Source organism: Cetorhinus maximus, chromosome 7 (genome assembly GCF_964194155.1).
Source record: "Cetorhinus maximus chromosome 7, sCetMax3.hap1.1, whole genome shotgun sequence".
Classification (NCBI taxonomy): Eukaryota; Metazoa; Chordata; class Chondrichthyes; order Lamniformes; family Cetorhinidae; genus Cetorhinus; species Cetorhinus maximus.
Genome location: NC_135885.1, coordinates 73,859,136 through 73,884,084, shown reverse-complemented (window position 1 = coordinate 73,884,084; position 24,949 = coordinate 73,859,136). Strand labels below are relative to the sequence as shown.

The window sequence follows — 24,949 nt, the reverse complement described above, 5'->3', positions numbered from 1 at the left end:
TGAAGTCTCATGGCATCAGATCAAACATGGGCAGGGAAACCTCCTGCTGATTACCACGTACCGCCCCCCCTCTGCCCCCTCAGCTGATGAATCAGTACTCCTCTATGTTGAATACCACTTGGAGGAAACACTGAGGGTGGCAAGGGCACAGAATGCACTCTGGGTGGGGGACTTCAATGTCTATCACCAAAAATGGCTTGTTAACACCAACACTGACCGAGCTGGCTGGGTGCTAAAGGACATAGCTGCTAGACTGGGTCTGCGGCAGGTGGTGGGGGAACCAACAAGAGGGAATAACATACTTGACCTCATCCTCACCAAACTGCCTGCCGCAGATGCATCTGTCCATGACAGTATTGGTAGGAGTGACCAGCGCACAGTCCTTGTGGAGATGAAGTCCAGTCTTTACATTGAGGACATCTTCCATCGTGTTGTGTTGCACTACCACCGTGCTAAATGGGATAAATTTCGAACAGATCTAGCAGCACAAGACTGGGCAACCATGAGGCCCTGTGTGCCATCAGCAGTAGCAGAATTGTACTCAACAGCAATCTGTAACCTCATGGCCTGGCATATCCCCCACTCTACCATTACCCCCAAGCCAGGGGATCAACCCTGGTTCATTGAAGAGTGCAGGAGGGCATGCCAGGAGCAACACCAGGCATACCTAAAAATGAGGTGTCCACCTGGTGAAGCTACAACACAGGACTACTTGTGTGCCAAACAGCATAAGCAGCAAGTGATAGACAGAGCTAGGTGATTCCACAACCAACGGATTAGATCTAAGATCTGCAGTCCTGCCACATCCAGTCATGATGGTGGTGGACAATTAAACAACTCACTGGAGGAGGAGGGTCCACAAATATCCCCATCCTCAATGATGGGCCCATGGAGGAGCCCAAAACATCAGTGCAAAAGATAAGGCTGCAGCATTCGCAACCATCTTCAGCCAGAAGTGCCAAGTTGATGATCCATCTCAGTCTCCTCCAGAGGTCCCCAGCATCACAGATGTCAGTCTTCAGCCAATTCGATTTGCTCCACGTTATTTCAGGTAACGGCTGTAAGCACTGGATATTGCAAAGGCTATGGGTGCTGACTGCAGAGATGTACTTCAGAGAGGCTTCTTTAGTTAAACAGCAAACTTTATTTACAGAGCTATGGGATTAGCTGCCTGCTTCTAGCAAGGCTACAATACACTCCCCCAGGCTAGGAAAACTCCACCCCTTTATGAGATTCCCCACGCTTGGTGTTGATTGGCTGTTCTGACCACATGACCCTTACTCAGGCTGGCCTTAAAGCAACAATCACCACATCCTTCCCCTTTAATTCCTTGTTTTACATTCCTGACAGAAATTACTTTATACAGGTGAATAGAAAACTATATCAAAAATCTTAGCAATAATCACACTTGCACTTTGTCATGAATTCAGATTATACACTTACATACATTGGCCCAGCAAATACGAATCAAGTCGTTGAGGGGGTTTTCTGTTTCGGGTAGAGTGGCGTAACTCTGTAGCCTGAGGATCTCCTACAGGATTGACACTAACAGGAACTGTGACAACAGGTACCTCTTTTGGCACACGCAATTCGTTATTATTTGATTCAATGAAGATGTTAGTTATGTCTATTACAGGTTGATCAGGTACTTTGGTGTTATGGTTCGCTAACATTCCTTAGTGGCAACACTAACTAGAAGTGTCTCCCTGCTCCTCAGGTGATTCACGTGTTTATGAACGATCCGGCCTTCCATGTCTTCTTGGTATGAAAGGGGTCTTAGACAATAATCCCTGGGATCCAATTCGGACAGCTACTGAAGTTTCTTACATATACAGCTTCATCTGCCATAAATTTCCGGGCTCTACTATGTAAATCGTGGCTTGTTTTCTGATTACCTTGATTCTTCTTTATTCTCCCTGGCAAATTTGGAAATACAAGGATCAGTGTCATTCTGAGACTACACTTCATAAGCAGTCCTGCTGGTGGAACACCCGTTGTTGCATGCAGAGTCAATAGGTAATCTCGGTGGCTTGGAATGTGCGTTTATCCTTTTTTAGGCAAACTCCCGCTTACAGAAATCTTTTTAATACCCCCTCTAAATTTGTTAAATGCTCAGCTTGTGTCGATCTGGCTATGAGGACATCGTCAAGGTATACTACAACCCGTGGTAGTCCCTGTAGTAGACTCTCCATCATCCTTTGAAATATTGCGCATGCTGAAGACACACCAAAAGGGAGTTGTGTATACTGGAATAGACATTTGTGTGTGTTTATTGTGACGTATCCCCGGGATGTGTTATCTAATTAGAGATGCTGGTATGCGAGGCTCATGTCCAACTTAGTGTAGGATTGTCCTCTTGCCAGCTTTGCGTACAAGTCTTCAATTCTTGGAATTGGATATTTATCCAACTTGGTGGCCTGATTAACTGTTAGCTTATAATCGCCGCAAATGCGGACGGTCTTATCCGGTTTCAGTACAGGGACGATAGCTGCTGCCCATTCTGAAAATTGAACTAGCCTAGTCCCGCCAACCTGTTTAACTCAGCATCCGCTTTTTCTCTTAAGGCATATGGAACTGGTCTTGCCTTAAAAAATCAGGGAGTTGCCTCTGGATCAACATAAATCTTGGCTTGCAAGCCTTTGATTTTTCCTAAGACACTGTCATATTTTTTCAACAAATCTAGCAGTCCTCCTGCCCGCACTTGAAAAATTTCGGACCAGTTTAATTTGATTTCTTTTAGCCATTAATCGCCCAGAGTCTTGGTCCTTCCCCATTCACTGTTATTACTGGGAGCTGGGCTGACTGCTGCCCATAGTTCATAGGTACCAGGGTGATGCCTTTTACTTTTATTGCTTCTCCTGTGTAAGTCTTCAACTGGGCAGAAATTCTCTCCAGGCTCAAAGGGTTGGCACCTTCTCTCAGATACTCAAGTGCGTGCTCACCCATCACTGTGGCTGATGCCCCTGTATCCACCTCCATAACTAGAGGCTACCTGGTCACATGGAGTGTGACAGTAATAGGGTGTGCCTTGACTGCTTTATGTTTAAAAAGAGAGTGAATATCCAAATCAGTTACTTCAGGCTCTTTCATGTTACATACTTCTAACATCTTTGCTTACTGGTTACTTGGCAGTCTGGACTCAGCTCTGCACTGCTTTATCAAATGTCCTCTTTTGCGACAGTAATAGTGCTTGATCTCCTTAAATCTACATATTTCAGGAGTGCGGTTACCCTGATATTGGTAACATTTCAACTTCAGGATCACTGTCTGATTGCCTCCGGTACTTTTTTAAAATTCCTGGGCGATTGGGAATGATTCCTGCTTCGCGGCTGCTTGAGCAGTTTTGGTGCCATGCCTGGCTGCAGGTTCCCGCCCTAACTGGTAAACAGCGCCATTTTGCAAGCTCTGTAGCTCCTGCAAATCTTTTTCAGTGCCTTGCATGGCAGCACTATCTCCATTGCTCGTTTAAAAGTTATATCGACTTCTGCAAGCAATCGATGCTGAATGGCGTCGTTGCACACACCGCAAACTAACCGATCCCGTGGCATGTCGTTCAAGGTCGCTCTGAAATCAGAATGCTTTGACAATTTCTTCAACTTCGTAATATAAGTTGCGATTGATTCACCTGGGGCACTCACCCTCATATTAAATTTGAATCTTTGCATAACGACCGATGGTTTGGGCTGAAAATAGCCCTTCATTAAATCCACAAGCTCACTGAACAATTTGGAGTTGGGCGTGCTTGGAGCTGTGAGACTGCGAATAAGGTTGTAGGTTTGACTCCAACAGACACTCAAGAGAATGGCTTTGCGCTTTGCCTTCTCCTGTTGTTGGCCTGGAAATAAAACCCATAGAGCCGCTCAATGTATTAACTCCAGCCCTCCATGGAGGAGTCAAATGGGTTGATCCTCCCGAAGAGAGGCATCCTGGTGAGTATATATTTTTTTCCTCTTTTAAAACGAGATACTCACAGTTGTAGGGCGAGAGGTACTGCCAGGATTATTTATCCACGTCACCAGATGTAGAGATATACTACCGAAAGGCTTCTTTAGTTGAACAACGAATTTTATTTACTGAGTCGTGGAATTAGCTGCCTCCTTCTAGCAAGGCTACAATACACTCCCCCAGACTAGGAAAGCTCCACCCCCTGAGAAGATCTCCTGTGCTCGGTGCTGATTGGCTGTTCTGACCACGTGACCCTTACTCAGTACGGCTGGCCTTAAAGCAACAATCACCACACTGACAATTTTCCGGCAATAGTCCTGAAGACCTGTGCTCCAGAACTTGCCATGCCCCTAGCCAAGCTGTTCCAGTACAGCTACAACACAGGCATTTACCTGGCAATGTGGAAAATTGCCCAGGTATGTCCTGTACACAAAAAGCGGGACAAATCCAACCCGGCCAATTACCACCCCATCATCTCCTCTCGATCATCAGTAAATTGATGGAAGGAGTCATCAAGAGTGCTATCAGGCTCACTCGCTTAGCAATAACCTGCTCACTGAGGCTCAGTTTGGGCTCCACCAGTGTCACTCAGTATCTGACTTCATTACAGCCTTGGATCAAACATGGACAAAAGAGATGAACTCAGAGGTGAGGTGAGAGTGACTGCCCCTGAAAGCAAGGCAGCATTTGACCGAATGTGGCATCAAGGAGCCCTAGCAAAACTGGAGTCAATGGGAATCGAGGGAAAACTCTACACTGGTTGGAGTGATACCTAGCACAAAGGAAGATGGTTGTGGTTATTGGAGGTCAATTATCTTAATGTAGAGGAAACCGCATTGGGAGCAACGAATGCAGTAGACTAAGTTGAGGGAAGTGCAAGTGAAATGCTGCTTCACTTGAAAAGAGTGTTTGGGCCCTTGGACGGTGAGGAAAGGGGAAGTGAAGGAGCAGGTGTTGCATCTTCTGCGGTTGCATGGCAAGGTGCCGTGGGAGGGGGTTGAGGAGTAGGGGGTGATGGAGGAGTGGACCAGGGTGTCACAGAGGGAACGATCCCTACGGAGTGCCACCGGGGGGGGGGTGAAGGGAAGATGTGTTTGGTGGTGGCATCATGCTGGAGTTGGCGGAAATGACGGAGGATGATCCTTTGAATGCGGAGGCTGGTGGGGTGATAAGTGAGGACAAGGGGGACCCTATCATGTTTCTGGGAGGGAGGAGAAGGTGTGAGGGCGGATGCGCGGGAGATGGGCCGGACACGGTTGAGGGCCCTGTCAACCACCGTGGGTGGAAAACCTCGGTTAAGGAAGAAGGTAGACATGTCAGAGGAACTGTTTTTGAAAGTGGCATCATCAGAACAGATGCGACGGAGGCGAAGGAACTGAGAGAATGAGATGGAGTCCTTACAGGACTATAAGGTGCACCTGGTGCCTCTGTGTTGTTTGTGTGGGCAGGCAGTCTAGGACCTTGACCCCAATCATATCACTGTGGCTGCGCCTGAACTGTCTCAGGTGCAGAGGAATGATCATTTTATACAGGTATCCCTACTGCGTGGCCACTTTCCTCACCTACCCTGCCCCCCACCTTGATTTCTTGTGCGCGGGATCCAATGCCAGGGCAGCAGTTGCCCCCCACCACACTCCCCCTGACAACAGTCGCCTCCGAGGCTGGGCAGCAACCACAGTCGCTGCCATGACAGGGCAGAACTTCAACCCGGCTCCACAGCGCCCATGGAGCCTGCAAAGCAACAGGTAACCCTGGTGAGCTCTGCAAAACGATGCTGTTCACTCACCTCCAGTTCCCCCAAAATGAAGGCTGCCAAGTGCACATCGCCTGTGTGCTGTTGTGAAACATGTCGACATGCTTTTCCACCGACGTGGATGGATGATCTGGCGGGGGTCCAAGAGCCTGGCAGGATGGCTTTTTAATGATATGCTGATGTATTACAATGAGCTCCCTGATGACCGTTGGTGGGAAACGGGCTGAGTGGATGATCGCGACCTGCCTTCCTGCCATCATGAAACCGATCACGCCATATTGTCCATGCACGCCATCTATCACGCTCGCTGCCAGTGGCCATGGAAAATTCCACCCTATGTCTTCCTGAAGTCTGTTACTATCTTCCTCACTGATTAGTACATTTCTGAATTTCATGTGATCTGTAAGCTTTGAAATTGTGCGCTGTATATCTAAGTCCAGGATTTTAATATATAACAAAAAAAGCAGTAGAAATGATTCAGATCTCTGGGGGATACCACTGTATACTTTCCTCCAACCTGAAAAAGAATTGTTTACCCATGTGCTCAGCTTTCCATCTCTTAGCCAATTTCACATCTATGCTTGCACTGCCCTTTAATCTCTCGGCTTCAATTTTGCCTACCTTTTTCTATCTATTGAAGACTTTTGGGTTCTCTTCTATATTAGCCACCATTCTATTCTCATATTCTCTTTTCCTCTCTTATTCCCTTTTTAGATCTCCTCCGTAGTTTTTGTATTCAGGTTGGATCTCTTTGTATTATCAACCTTCAATTTATCATAAACCTCCTTTTTCTGTTTTGTTTTAACCTCTGTATCTCAAATCATCCAGGGTGCTTTAGCTTTGGATGTCCTCCTTTTCCTCCTCTAGGGAATGTGTCTACTCTTCCTGGAACCATCTTCCTCACTGTTCAATTACTGTTTTGCCAATCTTTTTTATTCCAATCCACCTGGGCCAGATCTTTTCTCACCTTACTGAAATTAGCTCAACTCCACTTAAGTATTTTTAACCTTTGATTGTCCCTTGCCTTTTCTATAACTTTTCTAAAGGTGTTGATATTATGATTATTGCTCCCCAAATGCTCTCCTGCTGAAACATGCTCCAGTTGCCCAACTTTGTTCCCCAGAATTAGATCCAACAATATTTACTTCCTCATTTGGATGGAAACTCAGTGATTAAGAAAATTATCTTGGTATATATAAGAGGGATTCCTCCCCTTCTTTGAGTTGTGTCTTCCCTGTCTATATAAGGACAATTGAAACCCACTATAGTATAAATGGTTAACAGAATGGCTATGCTAATGTATGACGTAGGTGATGATGTATCACTGGCATCAGTCAGTCAAGCGTTAGACTCTCGGGAGAGAGGTTCGAACACCATGTTCAGGAACAACTTGCCTACTCTGTAACCTGTTTAGATGTGGTACCAATAAACAGGTATTACGCAAGTACCAGAGTATGACGACAGTCTATCCGATAACAAAGAGCTACATTAAGAGTTGGATCACAGGTATGATCCAAAACACCCCCCATCATCAGCTTGCGCTTTTATCATAAAGCACTATTTGGTGGTCTACAGTGTACACTGTAGTGTTCCAGCTCCTCTATGCTGGCTGTCAGCTGGAAAAAAAAACTGATGATTGGCATGTATGAAATGATCATAGTGCAAACTCTTTGTAGGACACAAGCAAGAAATATGAAAGCCCCTATTTTCTTCTACTCCCCTATCCCCAACTAAACAATCCCCTTCATCTCTCTGAGTTGTAACACATTTTAACGAAATGCTTCTGGGCTTCTGCCAGCTGCCCAGCAGCCAGTGATGCACTTTATAAATTGCTTCCCATTTTTTGCTTCTTCACAGTTATACTGAGCTGAGATCAGGAACTCAACAGTGTGAGGAATCAGATCTACTTCCAATCATCCTGTGGCACCTTGCATAACTGTTCCAACACTTTGTCCTGTTTGCAGCCCTGTTTAACTCATTGTTATTTAATGCCATGTGTTACAGTTTTACTATCGAATGGATCAACTGTAGAGGCCTCAGTATACTCTAGCTAGTTTAACTATAAATAGCCTGGCAATTATAAGCAAGCATTTTCCATTCAGTTAAGTTATAAATTTTGTGATGTGCCAGAAATGGCATTGTACACAGTTGCCAAAAGCTGATTGATGGTATGTTCTAACTAGAAGTTTTGATTTGATAACACAGAAGAAAGCTGAACAAGTAAAAATCCATCTATGAATGACTGGAAATATTATAGCATGTCATGATTATTTTTTGTATTATGATTAGATAATTATAAACTGGTGAATAACAACAATAAAATAGTCCACTTTATGTCCTGTGTAAGTCATGTATACAGAGTGAACCAACAAGAGGGAAAAACACACTTGACCTCATCCCCACCATCCCCCCCTGCTGCAGGCGTATCTGCCTATGACAGTATTGGTAGGAGTGACCACTACACAGTCCTTGTGGAGACAAAATCCCATCTTCACATTGAAGATACCCTCCATCATGTTGTGTGGCACTACCATCATGCTAAATGTGATAATTTCAAACAGATCTAGCAACTCAAGACTGGGCAAGCATGAGGCACTGTGGGCCATCAGCAGCAGCAAAATTGTACTCAACCACAATCTGCAACCTCATGGCCCAGCAAATCTCCAACTCAAGCATTACCATCAAGCCAGGGGATCAATCCTGGTTCAATGAAGAGCACAGGAGTGCATCCAGGAGCAGTACCAGGCATACCAAATAATGAGGTGTCAACCTGGTGAAGCTACAACAATGGACTGCTTGCATGTCACACAGCATAAGCAGCAAGTGATAGACAACAGATAAGCGATTCCACAGCCAACAGATCAGATCGAAGCTCTGCAGTCTTGCCACATCCGGTTGAGAGTGGTGATGGACAATTAAACAACTCACTGGAGGAGGAGGCTCCACAAAATTTCCCATCCTGAATGATGCAGGGAGCCCACACATCAGTGCAAAAGATAAGGCTGAAGCATTTGCAACAATTTTCAGCCAAAAGTGCTGAGTGGATGATCCATCTCGGCGTCCTCTGGAGGTCTCCAGTATCACAGATACCAGTATTCAGCCAATTTGATTCGCTCCACGTGATATTAAGAAATTGCTGAAGGCACTAGATACTGCAAAGGCTATGGGCCCTGACAATATTCTGGCAATAGTACTGAAGACTTATGCTCTAGAGCTTGCCGGGCCCCTAGCCAAGCTGTTCTAGTGCAGTGACAAAACTGGCATTTATCCAGCAATGTGGAAAATTGCCCAGGTATGTCCTGTCCACACAAAGCAGGACAAATCCAACCCAGCCAATTATCGCCCAATCTGTCTACTCTCGATCATCAGTAAAGTGATGGAAAGGGTAATCAACAGTGCTATCAAGTGGCACTTGCTTAGCAATAACCTGCTCATTGAGGCTCAGTTTGGGTTCCGCCAGGGCCACTCAGCTCCTGACCTTATTGCAGCCTTGGTTCAAAAATGGACAATAGAGCTGAACTCCAGAGTTGAGGTGAGAGTGATTGCCCTTGACATCAAGGCAGCATTTGACTGAGTGTGGCATCAAGAAGCCCTACCATAACTGGAGTCATATCTAGCACAAGGAAGATAGTTGTGGTTGTTGTTGTGGTCATCTCAGTTCCAGGACTTCACTGCAGGAATTCCTCACGGTAGTGTCCTTGGCCCAACCACCTTTAGCTGCTTCATCAACGACCTTCCTTCCATCATAAGGCCAGAAGTGGGGATGTTCAGTGATAGTTGCACAATGCTCAGCACCATTTGCAACTTCTCAGATACTGAAGCAGTCCATGTCCAAATGCAGCTGGATCTGGACAATATGCAGGCATGGGCTGACAGCTGGCAAGTAACATTCATGCCACACAAGTGCCAGTAAAAAACGATCTCAAACAAGAGAGAATCTAACCATCACCCCTTGACATTCAATGGCATTACCATCGCTGAATCCCCCACTATCAACATCCTGGGGGTTACCATTGACCAGGAACTGAACTGGACCAGCCATATAAGTACTGAGGCTACAAGAGCAGGTCAGAGGCTAGGAGTCCTGCGGCGTGTAACTCACCTCCTGACTCCCCAAAGCCTGTCAACCACCTACAAGGCACAAGTCAAGAGTGTGATGGAATACTCTCCACTTGCCTGGATAATTGTAGCTCCAACAACACTCAAAAAGTTTGACACCATCCAGGACAAAGCTACCCGCTTGATTGGCACCCCATCTACAAACATTCACTCCCTCCACCACCAATACACAGTGGCAGCCGTGTGTACCATCTACAAGGTGCACTGCAGGAACTCACCAAGATTCCTTAGACAGCACCTTCCAAACCCATGACCACTACCATTTAGAAGGACAAAGGCAGCAGATACATGGGAACGCCACCACCTGGAAGTTCCCCTCCAAGCCACTCACCATCCTGACTTGGAAATATATCACTGTTCCTTCATTGTCGCTGGGTCAAAATCTTGGAACTCCCTTCCTAACAGCATTTTGCGTATACTTACACCACAGGGACTCCAGCAGTTCAAGAAGGCAGCTCACCATCACCTCCCCAAGGGCAATGAGGGATGGGCAATAAATGTTGGCTTGGCCAGTGACGCCCACATCCAATGAATGAATAAAAAATTACATATACATAAAGCTTAGCATTTGGTTTAATCTGATATGTGGGTTTATGCTGCCTTTTAATTTATAACTAAATGGATTATAGATTTCTACAGTAGTTAGAAGTGATGAAAAGGCTAAAGTTGTCAATCTCAGGATGCTTTAGGGTTTACTGTGTCAGAGTACCATTTAACTGACTGCACTGTTTAGCTTCTGCTAATAGTGCCGAATATTTGATTCATGCCTGTTGACTTCTTTTTGTCTTGAGTTATGGAAACAGGGTAATGGGGGTCAGGATGCTAGATAATAAATAGATTAACAACGTGAAAATTTGTAGGAACTATTTCATTTCTGGCCATGTTGTTCTCAATAATTCTTGCCAAACCATAACAAATCAGAAAGGACAATATGCATGACTAGAAACTTACAAAGGTCTTAAGCTTTCTATAACAATTTGTAGAGAGATGCAAGACCAAAACGATCAATGAAGGTTATGTCTCTACCCAGAGAAAAACAGCGTAATTGCATTTATTTCTGTATATGACTGCTGCTTAAATATATAATGCATGTCTGGATTTCGTCGAACACCATAAAATGATTGTGTTGGAACCATATTTAGTTTGTCAGATTTGTATTGTCTTACACCTATGCAGGACACACTACTAACAGATTTCACTTGCCTCTGCCAGCCAGGTAGTGTTTCCCGGCTTATGATGCGCCTGGAGCACATCATCTTCCAACTCTTTCCTGTATGAAATTAACATACCTCTGACTGACAGTGTCCCAATAAGAGATCATGATATAATGCAATTGGGCATTTAATTATTAGAAAATAAGTTGAAAAATGATTGGAAGTACCTTTTTTCAGTTCAGGCAGTTGTACTTTTTATACGGTTATGCAGTTCTGACAGAAAGTCATCAACTTAAAACGTTGAATCTTTTTCTCTCCACAGATGCTGCCTGACCTGCTGAGTATTTCTAGCATCTTCTGCTGATCACAGAATCACAGAATTTTAACGGCACAGAAGGAGGCTATTCGGTCCATCGTGTCTGCACCGGCTGTCCAAATGAGCGTAATGACCTAGTGTCATTGCCCTGCCTTTTCCCTGTACTCTTGCACATTGTTTCTATTCAAATGATCATCTAATGCTCTCTTGAATGCCTCAGTTGAACCTGCCTCCACTACACTTCCAGGCAGTGCATTCCTGACCTGAACCACTCGTTGTGTGAAAAAGTTTTTTCTCATGTCACATTTGCTTCTTTTGCAAATCACTTTAAATCTGTGTCCTCTCATTCTTGTTCCTTTTACGAGTGGGAACAGTTTCACCCTATCTACTCTGTCCAGCCCCCTCATGATTTTGAACATCTCTATCAAATCTCCTCTTAGCCGCCTTCTCTCCAAGGACAACAGTCCAACCTTTCCAATCTATCCTCATAGCTGAAGTTTCTCATCCCTGAAACCATTCTTGTAAACCTCTTCTGCACGCTCTCCAATGTGTTCATATCCTCCCTATAAAGTGGCGCCCAGAACTGTACACAATATTCCAGCTGAGGTCTAACGAGTGTCTTATATAAATTCAGCATAACCTCCCTGCTCTTGTACTCTATGCCCCTATTAATAAAGCCCAGGATACTATATGCTTTATTAAGTGCTCTCTCCACCTGTCCTGCCATCTTCAATGATCTATGCACATATACACCCAAGTCTTTCTGCTCCTGCACCCCCTTCAAAATGTCACCCCTTATTTTAAATTGTCTGTCCATGTTCTTCCTACCAAAATGAATCATCTCACACTTCTCCGAATTAAACTTCATCTGCCATCTATCTGCCCACTCTACCACCTTGTCTATGTCCTCTTGAAGTTCCACACTATCCTCCTCGGAGTTCACAACACTCCCAAGCTTAGTATCATCTGCAAACTTTGAAATTATCCCCTGCACACCAAGATCTAGATCATTAATATATGTCAGGAAAAGCAAGGGTCCCAATATCGACCCCTGGGGAACTCCACTACAAACCTTCCTCCAGCCTGAAAAATATTCATTGACCATTACTCTGCTTCCTATTTTTTAGCCAATTTTGTATCCACATTGCTACAGTCTCTTTTCTTCCATGAGCAATAACTTTTCTCACAAGTCTGTGTGGCACTTTGTCAAATGCCTTTTGAAATGCCATGTACATCACATCATCAGCATTATCCTCATCGACCTTTTCTGTTACCTCTTCAAAAAAACTCCAGCAAGTTAGTTAAACATGATTCCCCCTTTAGAAATCCATGCTGGATCTTCCTTATCAACCATATCTTTCCATGTGACTACTAATTCTATCCCGAATAATTGTTTCTATAATCTTGCCTACCACTGAAGTTAAACTGACTGGTCTGTAATTGCTGGGCTTTTCTTTGAACCTTTTTTGAACAAGGGTGTAATGTTTGCAATTCCCCAGTCCTCTGGCACCACCCCTGAATTTAGGGAAGAGTGAAACATTATGGCCAGTGCCCCTGCAATTTCTACTCTCACTTCCTTCAATATCCTTGGATGCATCTCATCCGGTCCTGGTGCCTTGTCAACTTTAAGTACCAACAGTCTATTCAACACTTCCTGCTTGTCAATTTCGAACCATTCTAGTGACAGACTTTCCTCGTCTGTCACCATGGCCTGGGTAGTATCTACCTCTATGTTTCAGATTTTCAACATCTGCAGTATTTACCTTTGTATACTTTTTGGACTGTGGTGTATATATTCCAGGTGAACTTGTAAAAGGAAGTCATTTGGATTTTGGATATTGTTTCAGTTATTTTTTCTTTATAAGTAGACAGTAGTGTCAAATTATTAATTTCCCTTTTCCATCTGTTGTTTGCCTTATGACTTGTGTGCGCTAAAATTTATACACACAACACAGAAATGAAAATACAGATACTAAAGAATTTTTAAAAACATTTTATTTTAGCCAATTGGGACAGAACAAGACACAACATTGGCAAGAGTGAAAGGAGAAACTGATGAACAGGAAGGAGAACTGCCAGCGAAATTGCAAGAACAATGGGAACATGTCCAGGTACAATTTTTTGCTCTTTTTCAAATGAAATAGTTTCACTAAACTGAAACGGCAGCAACTTCAACTGCTGGACCCAAATTTTATCTCCAGAGCTCACCGTAATGGAATTCTATTACAGTAAGTTATTTTGCAGGAAATGCAACATTAAAGCTTTACAGAGAAGCTACCAATGAAAGAATGTATTATAGGCCTTTTCTTGATGTTTCACCTAGTTAAGACTGTGGCATCCCTTTGTATAACATTAAGGCACACTGACAGGGAATGCCAGATTCAATTGTTTGTGTTGGGTTAGCTAATCTCCGCTGGGGCATCAATAGAGGCACTACATTTGGCTTTAGTGCCGTCAGCTCAGAGAGGTGACAAATTGCTCCTGATTGATGTCCATTGAGCCCCGTTGGAAATGCTTTTCAGAGGCTAGGTTGAGGGTCAAAAATTCCTGTTGAATTCATGTCAAGAATGGCTATGTTGGAGGAGGTACTGAAGAGTGAATGGCTTCTGTTTGTTTCCCAACATGGGGCCCATACCTTCAGGAGAATAAAAAGTAAATGAAGGAAATCAGCAGGTAATGAAAAAGGAAGGAAAATTGTATTAGGCAATGTATATTTCGTGATATTTTTTGCCAAATTTACATGTAGAAATGTGTTGATGCCATTGCCGATTAGTTGGCTTCTGGTACCATACCTGAAAAATGGCTATAATTTGGTTCAGCTTGATATTCTCACTCAAGGAAGTTAAAAAGAGAAATGGGACCAACACAGCTTTAAGAGCTTTTTTTTGTTGTGTGAAAAAACCAAGAGGAGATTTACGTTGCAAATCTTTAGCATAATTGTCTGACCACAGATTGCTTGATGCTGCCTCTGGCAGACAGGTGAGGTAAACTACCTTTCCAGCAGTGACATCTCTCACTTTGAGTACAAGTTTTCCTTGAAGTTTTTCTCCATCAGTTTTTCTCTTCCATCCTTCTTTCCTGGCATGGAGTGCAGGTGCCATTTAATAACCCATTCAAATGACAATAGTTTGCATGCAAACCTTGGCAGTAAATGTTGATAGGCTATTTATATGCAGAGGCATCAAGGCTGATTCCAATTTCTGTCATTAACCAATGTTAATCTCTTTCAGTCGGTATTGCTGGATAGCAGTCAGGAGCAGGGACTCTAGTAGTTTTCCACCCTTTTTCACCTTTCCAACAGCCTTTGTTGAGATTTATTAACTCCCTGAATAAACTTGGTGAATCATTGGGGAGAGAGCATGAAATAATATTTAAAAATGCTACTAACAATACCAGTGTGAGTAACCATGAAGGCTTAGAGCTGCATTTTATAATTATTATTTTAATGCATTTTGAACACAATACATGAGTGGGGAAAAGGAGTTCAATAGAAAACCATGCAAATTACACTTAATTATTCGATTCAAATATCACAAATTCAACTCAAAAAATACATTAATGGGCATTCAAATAAATATTGGTAACAGTTAACATTTAAGCCGGAATTGTCCCAGATTTGCACTAAGTGTAGTAGCGGGCGGGAAAAAGAGCTTTTTACCAGGCAGCCGCAATGCCACGTTTCACTCCGTATAATCCCAATCCAACCTTATTAATCATGCATTCCCTGGAAACACGGCATTTCAATGGTGGGTGGGCTCCCATTCACCCACCACGCGGTCACCTCACCTCAAGGGGTGCCATATTTAAAGTGCAGCTGTGTGCACACCTCTCAGTGCTTCCTGCCCAGGGCTGCTGTACAGAAGACATGGCCCTGAAAGGCAAGAAGACTGCAGCCCCCTGATTTAGTGACCCGTCCCTGGAACATCTTTTGGATGCCATGGAGGCATGCTGTGATGTCCTCCACCCTAGCTCTGGCTGCAGGAGGGGCAGCAACATCGCCAATCTGGTGTGGGAGATAGTGCCAGAGGTGGTCAGTGCCAACGCTGCACTGATGAGGTCTTAGCCATCCAGTGCAGAAAGAGATCTCATCCATGCCGCCAGGGTAAGACAACCATCTCATCACTCTAAATTCACAAACTCACAAGGCCATCACATATTCATTTCACTCACTACCAGCTCAAGGGACATCATCACTTACTCTCTCACACACACCCTCACATCTCCATGTGGTCTCATCTCCTCTGGACACTGCCTCCTCAACCCTCACCCTCTTGAGGCCACTTGCACAGATCAATGTGTGTCCCCATACACACCCTGGGATACCCCCTTCCCCAGTAATGCCCTAGCCCTGCAGCCTCCTCCCTTGGCTGAGGCCACTTCTCCCCATTTCCCAAGAAAGCCATAGCCCTGCAGCCATTGAAAAGCCACCCCCATCTTATGGCTGGTCTCATAAGTAGAAACCTGCCTGTGAGCCCCTCTAAAAGCGATGTTGTGATGACTGGTGATGATGACCTTAAGTACTGCCAAAAGCAAGATAGGTAAACTAGCCTCAAAGTCCCAAGTGAAGTGCAGTTTGCCAAGTGCACATTGCTTACGTTCAGTTGCATGCCGACATGCTCAGATGATCCAGGGTGGGGGAATGATTCCGGTGAGCTGGGCTTATAAGATATGAGGACGTATTCCATGAAGTTCCCGAAGTGTGGCAGTGGGAAACACAGTCATTGACGGTGGAGCGGATGATTGCAAATTAGTTTGACCAAGTTGTGAAACCGATTTTTGGCCTTTCCGCCATATTGCCCGCTCACGCCCGCCATGATACCTGATGCCAGCGGGCATGAAAAATTCCACTCTTATGCCTAAATTTTCACAACAGTGGAGAGGGTCTCCAGCTTAGCCAAAATGGTGCCGGAGCCCCGATTCCTGAAGTCCTACCCCCGAAACCAACGCCCACCATTTTTGTCAGGTGGGGGGGAACAGAGGCTGATTGTAGTTTGCATATCTGGGATTCACAGACGCAGCTGCACATGTAAAAGTACAGCTGTCTTCAAACAGGTTGAATTTTCATTCATGGGATGTTCAAAACACGATTTGTAAGCTTTACAATTTTCAGCAGAAAGCCTAAACCAGGCTCGTCCAACTCACAGCCCATGGACTGGGTTGTGGACCCTGAGGCCTCTGAACTTAGCCCGCAAAACTTGTTTGCTATTCAACTGACTTATATTTGAAAATGTTGTAAAATGGCTCATCTAATCACAAGCTGGTTTCTCCCTGCAATTGCTGATGATACAGCAGCACATGCAGAGAGAAACCAGCTTATGGTTGGATGAGTAGCAAAGAGTGGAAAGGTATGTTTTGAAGGTAAGTTCCAGGGCCCGGAGCATGAGGCAGCCAGAATGGGGCCCAGGCAAGCCGGAGCAGGGCATGAGGTAGCCGGAGTGGGGAACGAGGCAGCCGGAGTGAGGCCCAGGTGAGCCCGAGCGAGGCGCGAGACAGTTGGAGCTTGACACGAGGCAGCCAGAGCAGGTGCCCAGGTGAGTCTGAGCAGGGTGCAAGGCAGCCAGAGCAGGCAGTGAGGCAGCCAAAGCAGGGCCCAGGCTCCGGGCCCTGGAACGAGGCAGCCGTAGCGGGCCCCAGGCGAGCCTGCGCAGGGCGTGAGGCAGCCGGAGAGGGGCCCACTGACATCTGAGTAAGTGAGTGATAGGAGACTGTTTATGAGGGGGAGATTGTGGGGGTGGTGGGGTGGGGAGATAATGTGAGGGGGGAGAGAGAGAGAGTGTGTGAGGGAGAGACAGTAAATGTGAGGGGAGAGAGAGATAGTGTAAGGGGTGAGGGAGAGAGTGTGAGGTGGGAGAGAGTTTGAGAGGGGAGAAAAGGTGTGAGTAGAGAGGCAAAGAGTGTGAGGGAGAGAGAGGGAGAGAGTGTGAAGGGGAGAAAGGGAGAGAGAGAGTATGGGGGGACAGAGAGAGTGTGGTGGGGTGAGGGAGAGAGAGAGAATGTGTGTGAGGGGGAGAGGGAGGCAGAGAGAGAGTGTGTGAGGGGGAGAGGGAGGGAGAGACAGCGTGGAGGGGAGAGGGGGGAGAGAGAGAGTGTGTCTGTTAGGTGAAAAGGGAGTGAGGGAGTGAGGGAGTGTGAGGGGCAGAGGGTGAGGGAGTGTTGGGGAGAGATTGTTTGAGGGGGGAGAGAGAGACAGCGTGTAGTGGGGAGAGAGAGGGAGAGAGTGTGTGAGGGGAGTGTATATGCGGGGGCAGAGTATGTGTGTGAGGGCAGAGTGTGTGCATAAGTCTGGCTCACTCTCAGTATCAGGGTTCTCATTCACCCACACACCAACATGCACTGTCATCCACTCTAGCAGTGGGTGCAGGTGACTGAGTGAGCATCCTGAGTCTGGGAGTGAGCTGGATGCACACACTCTCACCCTATCACACTCTAATGGTTATTTTTATTTATTACTCTTTTTTTTATGTTCAGCAACTTGTTTCTTTTCATACCTTAGTTTTAAAAAAAATTCATATTTAACGTTGTGCCAAACTTTATCTTTCCAAAATTTGATCATCAGCCCCATGAATGAGAAAAATTTTGAAATGTGGGCCCCCACACGACGAGGTTGGACAAATCTGGTCTAAACTTATCGGAGTTCTTTGGAGAGTGTTGGGTTCCTATGACATGAAAATAAATCCAGCACAGTACGGTCAAAACTTTATTCTTATTACTATTTTTTTTTTAAAAATGGACTTTCTGCTGAACCAAAACAGCTGCAATTCACCACAGGGTTGGCCCTTTGTTCTGGGAGCTACCACCAGGATGTACAAGAACAAAATAATTCTTCACTCAGTCTGTGAAATGCCACCATCCACCCTCACACCTTCCTCTTCCTCCCAGAACCGTGATAGAGTCCCGCTTGTCCTCACTTATCACCCCACCAGACTCCGCATTCAAAGGATCATCCTCCGCCAATTCTGCCAACTCCAGCATGATGCCACCACCAAACACATCTTCCCTTCACCCCCCCGGTGGCATTTCGCAGGGATCGTTCCCTCCGGGACGCCCTGGTCCACTCCTCCATCACCCCCTACACCTCAACCCCCTCCCACGGCACCTTCCCATGCAACCGCAGAAGGTGCAACACCTGCCCCTTTACTTGCCCCCTCCTCACCGTCCAAGGGCCCAAACACTCCTTTCAAGTGATGCTGCATTTCACTTGCACTTCCTTCAATTTAGTCTACTGCATTCGCTGCTCCCAATGCGGTTTCCTCTACGTCGGAGAGACCAAACGCAGACTGGGTGACCGCTTTGCGGAACACCTTCGGTCTGTCCGCAAGCATGATCCAGACCTCCCTGTCGCTTGCAATTTCAACACACCACCCTGCTCTCATGGCCACATGTCCGTCCTTGGCCTGCTGTAATGTTCCAGTGAAGCTCAACGCAAAGTGGTGGAACAGCACCTCATCTTCCGACTAGGTACTTTACAGCCTTCCGGACTGAATATTGAGTTCAACAACTTTAGATCATGAACTCTCTCCTCCATTCCCACCCCCTTTCTGATCCCCCTTTTTCCAATAATTTATATATATTTTTCTTTTCCCACCTATTTCCATTATTTTTAAATGTATTTCCTTCCATTGTTTTATCTCTACCTTTTAGCCTATTTCGATCCCCCCCTTCCCCACCCCCACTAGGGCTATCTGTCCCTTGCTCATCCTGCTTTCTACCCTTAATGTCCCCATTAGCACATTGCTTAGGTAATATCACCACCGTCAACACCTCTTTGTCCTTTTGTCTATGACATCTTTTGGCAATCTCCACCTATCACTGGCCCTCTATCCAGCTCTACTTGTCCCACCTCCCCTTAAACCAGGTTATATTTCACCTCTTTTCTATTTTTCCTTAGTTCTGATGAAGAGTCATTCGGACTCGAAACGTTAACTGTATCCCTCTCCGCAGATGCTGTCAGACCTGCTGAGTTTTTCCAGGTATTTTTGTTTTTATTCTAGATTTCCAGCATCCGCAGTATTTTGCTTTTATCTTAATGTTCCAGGGGTCATGGAACAAGTTAAGGGTTCGCCCCTCCCCAAGCCAAAGGAACAAGCTAATTAGCCAATGATTGATTTAGCTGATAGCTTTATGGCAGATTTATATGGGGGCCAGGGAAGTTCCAAGATAGAACAAGAAAGAGTGAGGGTGATGCCTCATTTAATTGAAGAGAAACAGGAAAGTACAGCAGGAGCTGAACATCCACCTGAGGGCAGTAGTGTTCCAGAGGACATGGAACAGCTTAGAGGAAAACCCATTCCTGAAACAAGAGAGGAACAGTGAGGATGAATTGCAGAAGGACATAGGTGAAGCCCAGAAGCAACCCTTCACTATCTGACTAACAAAGAAATATTCCATTGAGATTGGATCCCATATTTGCCCACCTTAATGTAGAACTGTGAGGCAACCTGACATGGCTGCCCACTGCATTTAAAGCAACCTGTAAAGACAAATAAGGCTGCACCACTGTAGCTCTACCTGATGTGGATGTGGGAGAGATCCCTTCCATAAGGCAACATCCCTATCATCTGGATCCAGAAAAGCTGGCCCAGTTTTGGGAGAAGATTAACCATATGTTGGAGTTGAAGAGGAGGTGTTACACTCTCCGATCCCTCAACAACCACACGAGACTCAGGCTTCCTTTTAACTGGTTTTATTCAAGCATATACCAGGGAGCATTCCTAAGAATGGAGACCCAGCTCCCAGATTGATTACATTTCATTACTTTAGTACTTTTTCTTATCATAATACATTTAAGTACATTTAAATATATCCAATTGGTAACAGACACATCAGTTCCATACTATCTCTATCCTGTTGAGTATATAAACATGTGATTTTGCTATCCAATTATTCTAAAGTATGTATACGTAATTATACTATCCAATCAGAATTAAGGCATGTTTACATGAACCTTGATTCTTGCAACTCTAGACTGTTTGTGTTTCATCAAAGCCCCCTCTTTGTCCATTGTTCATCTTCCCATATCTAAGCTAAAAATATTTTGTCCCTTCCCTATCTGAGGGAGGAGCACACTGAATCTAATTTCTGTCATACTTTATCTCCAGCCTGACTCTCAAGGCTGTGCAATGTTCATCTGGTAACGTTCAACTGTTAATATGTTTAGCAGTAATGGCTGCTTGGAGATTTAAGTGTGATCAGCAAATTCTTATCGTATTTTCTTTTAATATATTTAATTCTCCCTAACAGAGTACCAACTAATAGAGCCTTGTAGCAGCAAATGTGCACAAGCTAGATGCTAAACCGGAATCCCTGCAGGAGGCCAAAATTACATTTCAGCCCACCAATCTTCTGGCAATCAGATTGACTACAGTGCCTGGGGTTGAGCAAATTAATTAACAGGTTACAAAGGTGGACAGGGAAGAGTTAAGCTTGACAAGAGCAGCTCAGCTCTACAGTCAAAAGAATTTGCACCTACAGAATGAATAACCCAGAATACCCCTACAGGCAATCCAGAGCAGCTTGACTGTTATTAGCAACCTGGGTGCTAACCACCATGTAAAACCCCAAGACCCTTTAGACAATACATAATTGGGATTTGAAGAGGCACTGAGTTCTGAAATCATACAAACATAATATGAAATAGAAGCAGAATTAGGCCATTTGGCCCTTCAAGCTTGCTCCACCATTCATTAAGACCATGGCTGATCAGTTTGTTTTTCGAATTCAACATTCCCATCTACCCTCGATAACCTTTGATTCCCTTGCCTAACAAGAATCTATCTACTTCCGTCTTAAAAATATTTAATGACCCCGCCTCCACCACCTTCTGAGGCAGAGAGTTCCAAAGTCACACAAGCCTCTGCGAAAAAAAAATTCTCCTCATTTCTGTCGTGAAAGGGCAACCCCTAATTTAAAAACAGTGTCCCCTAGTTCTGGACTCACCCACAAGAGGAAACATCCTTTCTATGTCCACCTTGTTAACACCGTTCAGGATCTTATATACTTCAATCAAATCACCCTTCACTCTTCTAACCTCCAGTGGAAACCAGCCCAGTCTGTTTAACCCTTCCTCATCAGGCAACCTGCTCATTCCAGGTATCAATCTAGTAAACCTCCTCTGAACCGCCTCCAATGTATTTACATCCTTCCTTAAACAAGGATACCAAAACTACACACAATGTTTGAGATGTAATCTCACCAATTCCCTTTTTAACTAAAGCATAACAACCATACTTTTATGTTCAATTCCTCTCATAATAAAGGACAGCACCCCGTTAGGCTTCTTAATTACTTACTGTACCTACACGCTAACTTTTAGTGACTCATGCACGAAAACACCTAGATCCCTCTGCAGCTCGGAACTCTGCAGCTAATCTCCATTTAAGTAATACTCTGCTTTTTTATTCTTCCTGCTAAAGTGAACAACTTCACGTTTTCCCACGTTATACTTCATCTGCCATATTTTTGCCCTCTCACTCAACCTATCTATATCCGTCTACAACTTTCTTATGTCCTCTTCACAACATACTTTCCTACCTATCTTTGTGTCATCTGAAAATTTAGCTATCATGCCTTCACTCCCCTCATCTAAGTCATTGATATAAATTGTAAAAAGTTGAGGCTCCAGCACAGACCCCTGCAGGATTCCACTTGTCACATCCTGCCAATCAGAAAAAATATCTATTTACACATTCTCTGTTTCTGCCAGCCAGCCAATCTTCCATTGATGCTAATATGTTACCCCCTACACCATGAGCTTTTATTTTCAGCAATAATCTTTGATGTGGCACTCTAACAAATGCCTTGCGGAGATCCAAGTACAGCATGTCGACAGGCTCCTCTTTATTCACAGCGCATGTTACTCCTTCAAAGAACTTCAATAAATTGATTAAACATGATTTCCCTTTCACAAAGTCATGCTGACTCTTCCCGATTGCCTCGAGTTTCTCTAAGTGCCCAGCTATAACCTCCTTAATTAGCAATTCTAACACCTTGCCCACAACAGATGTCAAGTTAACTGGCCTATAGTTTCCTGTTTTCTGCCTCTCTTCCTTCTTGAATCGAGGGGTTATATTTGCTACTTTCCAGTATGATGGAACCTTTCCCGAATCTAGGGAATTTTAGAAAATAAACACCAACACGCCTACTACCTCATTAGCCACCTCTTTTAAGACCCGGGGATGAAGTCCATCAGGACCCAGAGACTTGTCAGCCCACAGCTCCATCAGTTTGCTCAGTACCGCTTCCCTAGTGATTGTAATTTCACCAAGTTCCCCTCCCCCTTTTACCCCCTGATTTACAGCTTGTTTTTCGTATCCTCTATAATGAAGACTGAAGCAAGATATTTGTTCATTTCATCTGCCATTTCCTTATTATCTGCTATTAACTCCCGATTGTCACTCTCTAGAGGACTAACACTCACTTTATTTACTCTTTTCCTTTTTAAGCATCTGTAGAAACTCTTGCTGTCTGTTTTCACATTTCTAGCTATCTTTCTCTCATACTCTAGTTTCTTTCTCCTGATTAACCTTTTAGTCATTCTCTGCCGTTCTTTATATTCTGACCAATCATCTGGCCTGCCACTCATCTTTGCTCAGTTAAATGTTTTTTCTTTAAGTTTGATGCTTTCCTTAACTTCTTTAGTTAAGCACGGATGGTGAATCCTCCCCTTAGAATTTTTCTTTATATTAGGAATTTACGTATTCTGTGTATTCTAAAATATCCCCTTAAATGTCTGCCACTGCCTCTCTATTGATCCATCTCCTAGCCTAGTATCGCAGTTCACTTCAGCTAGCTCAGCTTTCATGCTTACATAATTGCCCTTATTCAAGTTCAAAATATTAGTGTTAGTCCCACTCTTATCCATTTCAAACTGGATGTAAAATTTATTCATATTGTGGTCACTGCTACCTAGGGGTACCTCAGTACCTCTGAAGTCATTAATTAATCCTGTCACATTACACAATAACAAGTCTAATATAACCTGCTTGCTGGTTGGTGCTGTTCTAAGAAACTATCTCAAAAACATTCTATGAACTCCTCATCCAGGCTACTACTGCCAATCTGATTTTTCCAGTTTATATGTAGATTAAAATCACCTATGTTTATTGCCATACCTTTATCATAAGCACCCAATATTTATTCTTGTATACTTTGTCCTAATTTATGGTTATTGTTAGGGGGCCTGTAGACCACTCCCACTAGTGACTTCTTTCCCCTACTATTCGTCATCTCCACCCAAACTGATTCTAAATCCTGATCTCGTGAACCAAGGCCATCTCTTAACTATGTTATGACACAGCAGTTGGTAAAGGCTGTTATTTAAATTCCCAGAGGGAAACTTTAAACAACAGTTATAACCTATATTTTCAAGTGGTATGTTTTGAGTTGCAGCCCTAAATTCAGGAATAAGACCATAATTTCTTGGATAGGTTTTTATAAGTTAAACATATTCACATGGCTACAAATTACTACGATCATAACTTTTTAACAAATTCCCAAACTAATCTCCACTAAGGCAACAACAACCCATAGGCTTTAAGCAGACACCAGGAAAAGCATTTTCACCTTACAAATTCAAAATGAAGCTCCTTTGCAGACAGTTGTAGGCTTACTACTGCTTTGATGTTACATGCCTCTGCCCTACACACACAAAACTGCTTTCTGTTATACCCAGGACTCCCCTTTGAATGCAAATTCTCCTTGTATCATCAGACCCTTTGAACTCCACCTCTTATAACAATAAAATCCCTTTCATAGTACCAACTTTATTAGAGATATAAACATTGATTGGTGTCTCCTAGCTAGGTGCAAGATTTCACCCCCAGTCTTTGAATTCTCTATTCAACAAAATGCAGATGTCCTCTACCTCTGTGTTTACATCTCAAAACTACTATACATCAAAGCACCCAGACTAGCTGGCTTTAATCCAGTTAAAACACACACAGACACACCCACAGTCTAAACCTCTATTTAAAAAAAAATTCCAATAACATGATATACATTAATAGCTTTATGACAACTATTGTACCAATGCCATCCTTGATCAACAGTGCCAGTGCCTCAAAAAAACGGAACTAACTTCTTCCACACCAGTCTTTGAGCCACACATTTATCTCCCTAATATTATTTGCCCTATACCAATTTGCACATGGCTCAGGTAATAATCCAGAGATTATTACCTTTGAGGTTCTGCTTCTTAATTTGGCATCTAGCTTCTCATACTGACTATGCAGAACCTTCGTCCTTGTCCTCCCTATGTCGTTAGTACCTATATGGACATAACAACTGGATCCTCCACCTCCCACTGCAATTTCCTCTCCAGCCCTGAGCAGATGTCCTGAACCTTGGCACCGGGCAAGCAACTCAGCCTTCTAGAGTCTCGCTCTTTGCTGCAGAGGACAGTGTCAATCCCCCTCACTATACTGTCTCCTACTAACATTAAATTCTTGTTAGCTCCCCCTACTTGAATGGCTTCCTGTACCATGGTGCCATCGCCAGCCTGCACACCCACCTGCAGATCTCGCTTTTGTCGACACAGGGTGCGAGCGCCTCAAAGCGTTTTGATGATTGCAAAGCTTGAGGCTTCTCCACTACTGTCTGCTTGGTCCCATTACCTGCCTCACTCATGGTCACAACTTCCTGTCCCTCACTGCTGGCCAAATCATA

General features: G+C 44.3%; 1 protein-coding gene across 1 annotated transcript in view; it reads left to right on the top strand.

Moving 5' to 3' along the window:
- The window catches only part of LOC144682415 (disks large homolog 2-like), a 1,267,833-nt gene that overhangs the window by 418,700 nt on the left and 824,184 nt on the right, over positions 1-24,949 (top strand). The window contains exon 4 of the mRNA XM_078544824.1: positions 13,291-13,398. Within this exon, the coding sequence (XP_078400950.1) occupies positions 13,291-13,398 (108 nt within the window). The remainder of the gene's footprint in view (positions 1-13,290; positions 13,399-24,949) is intronic.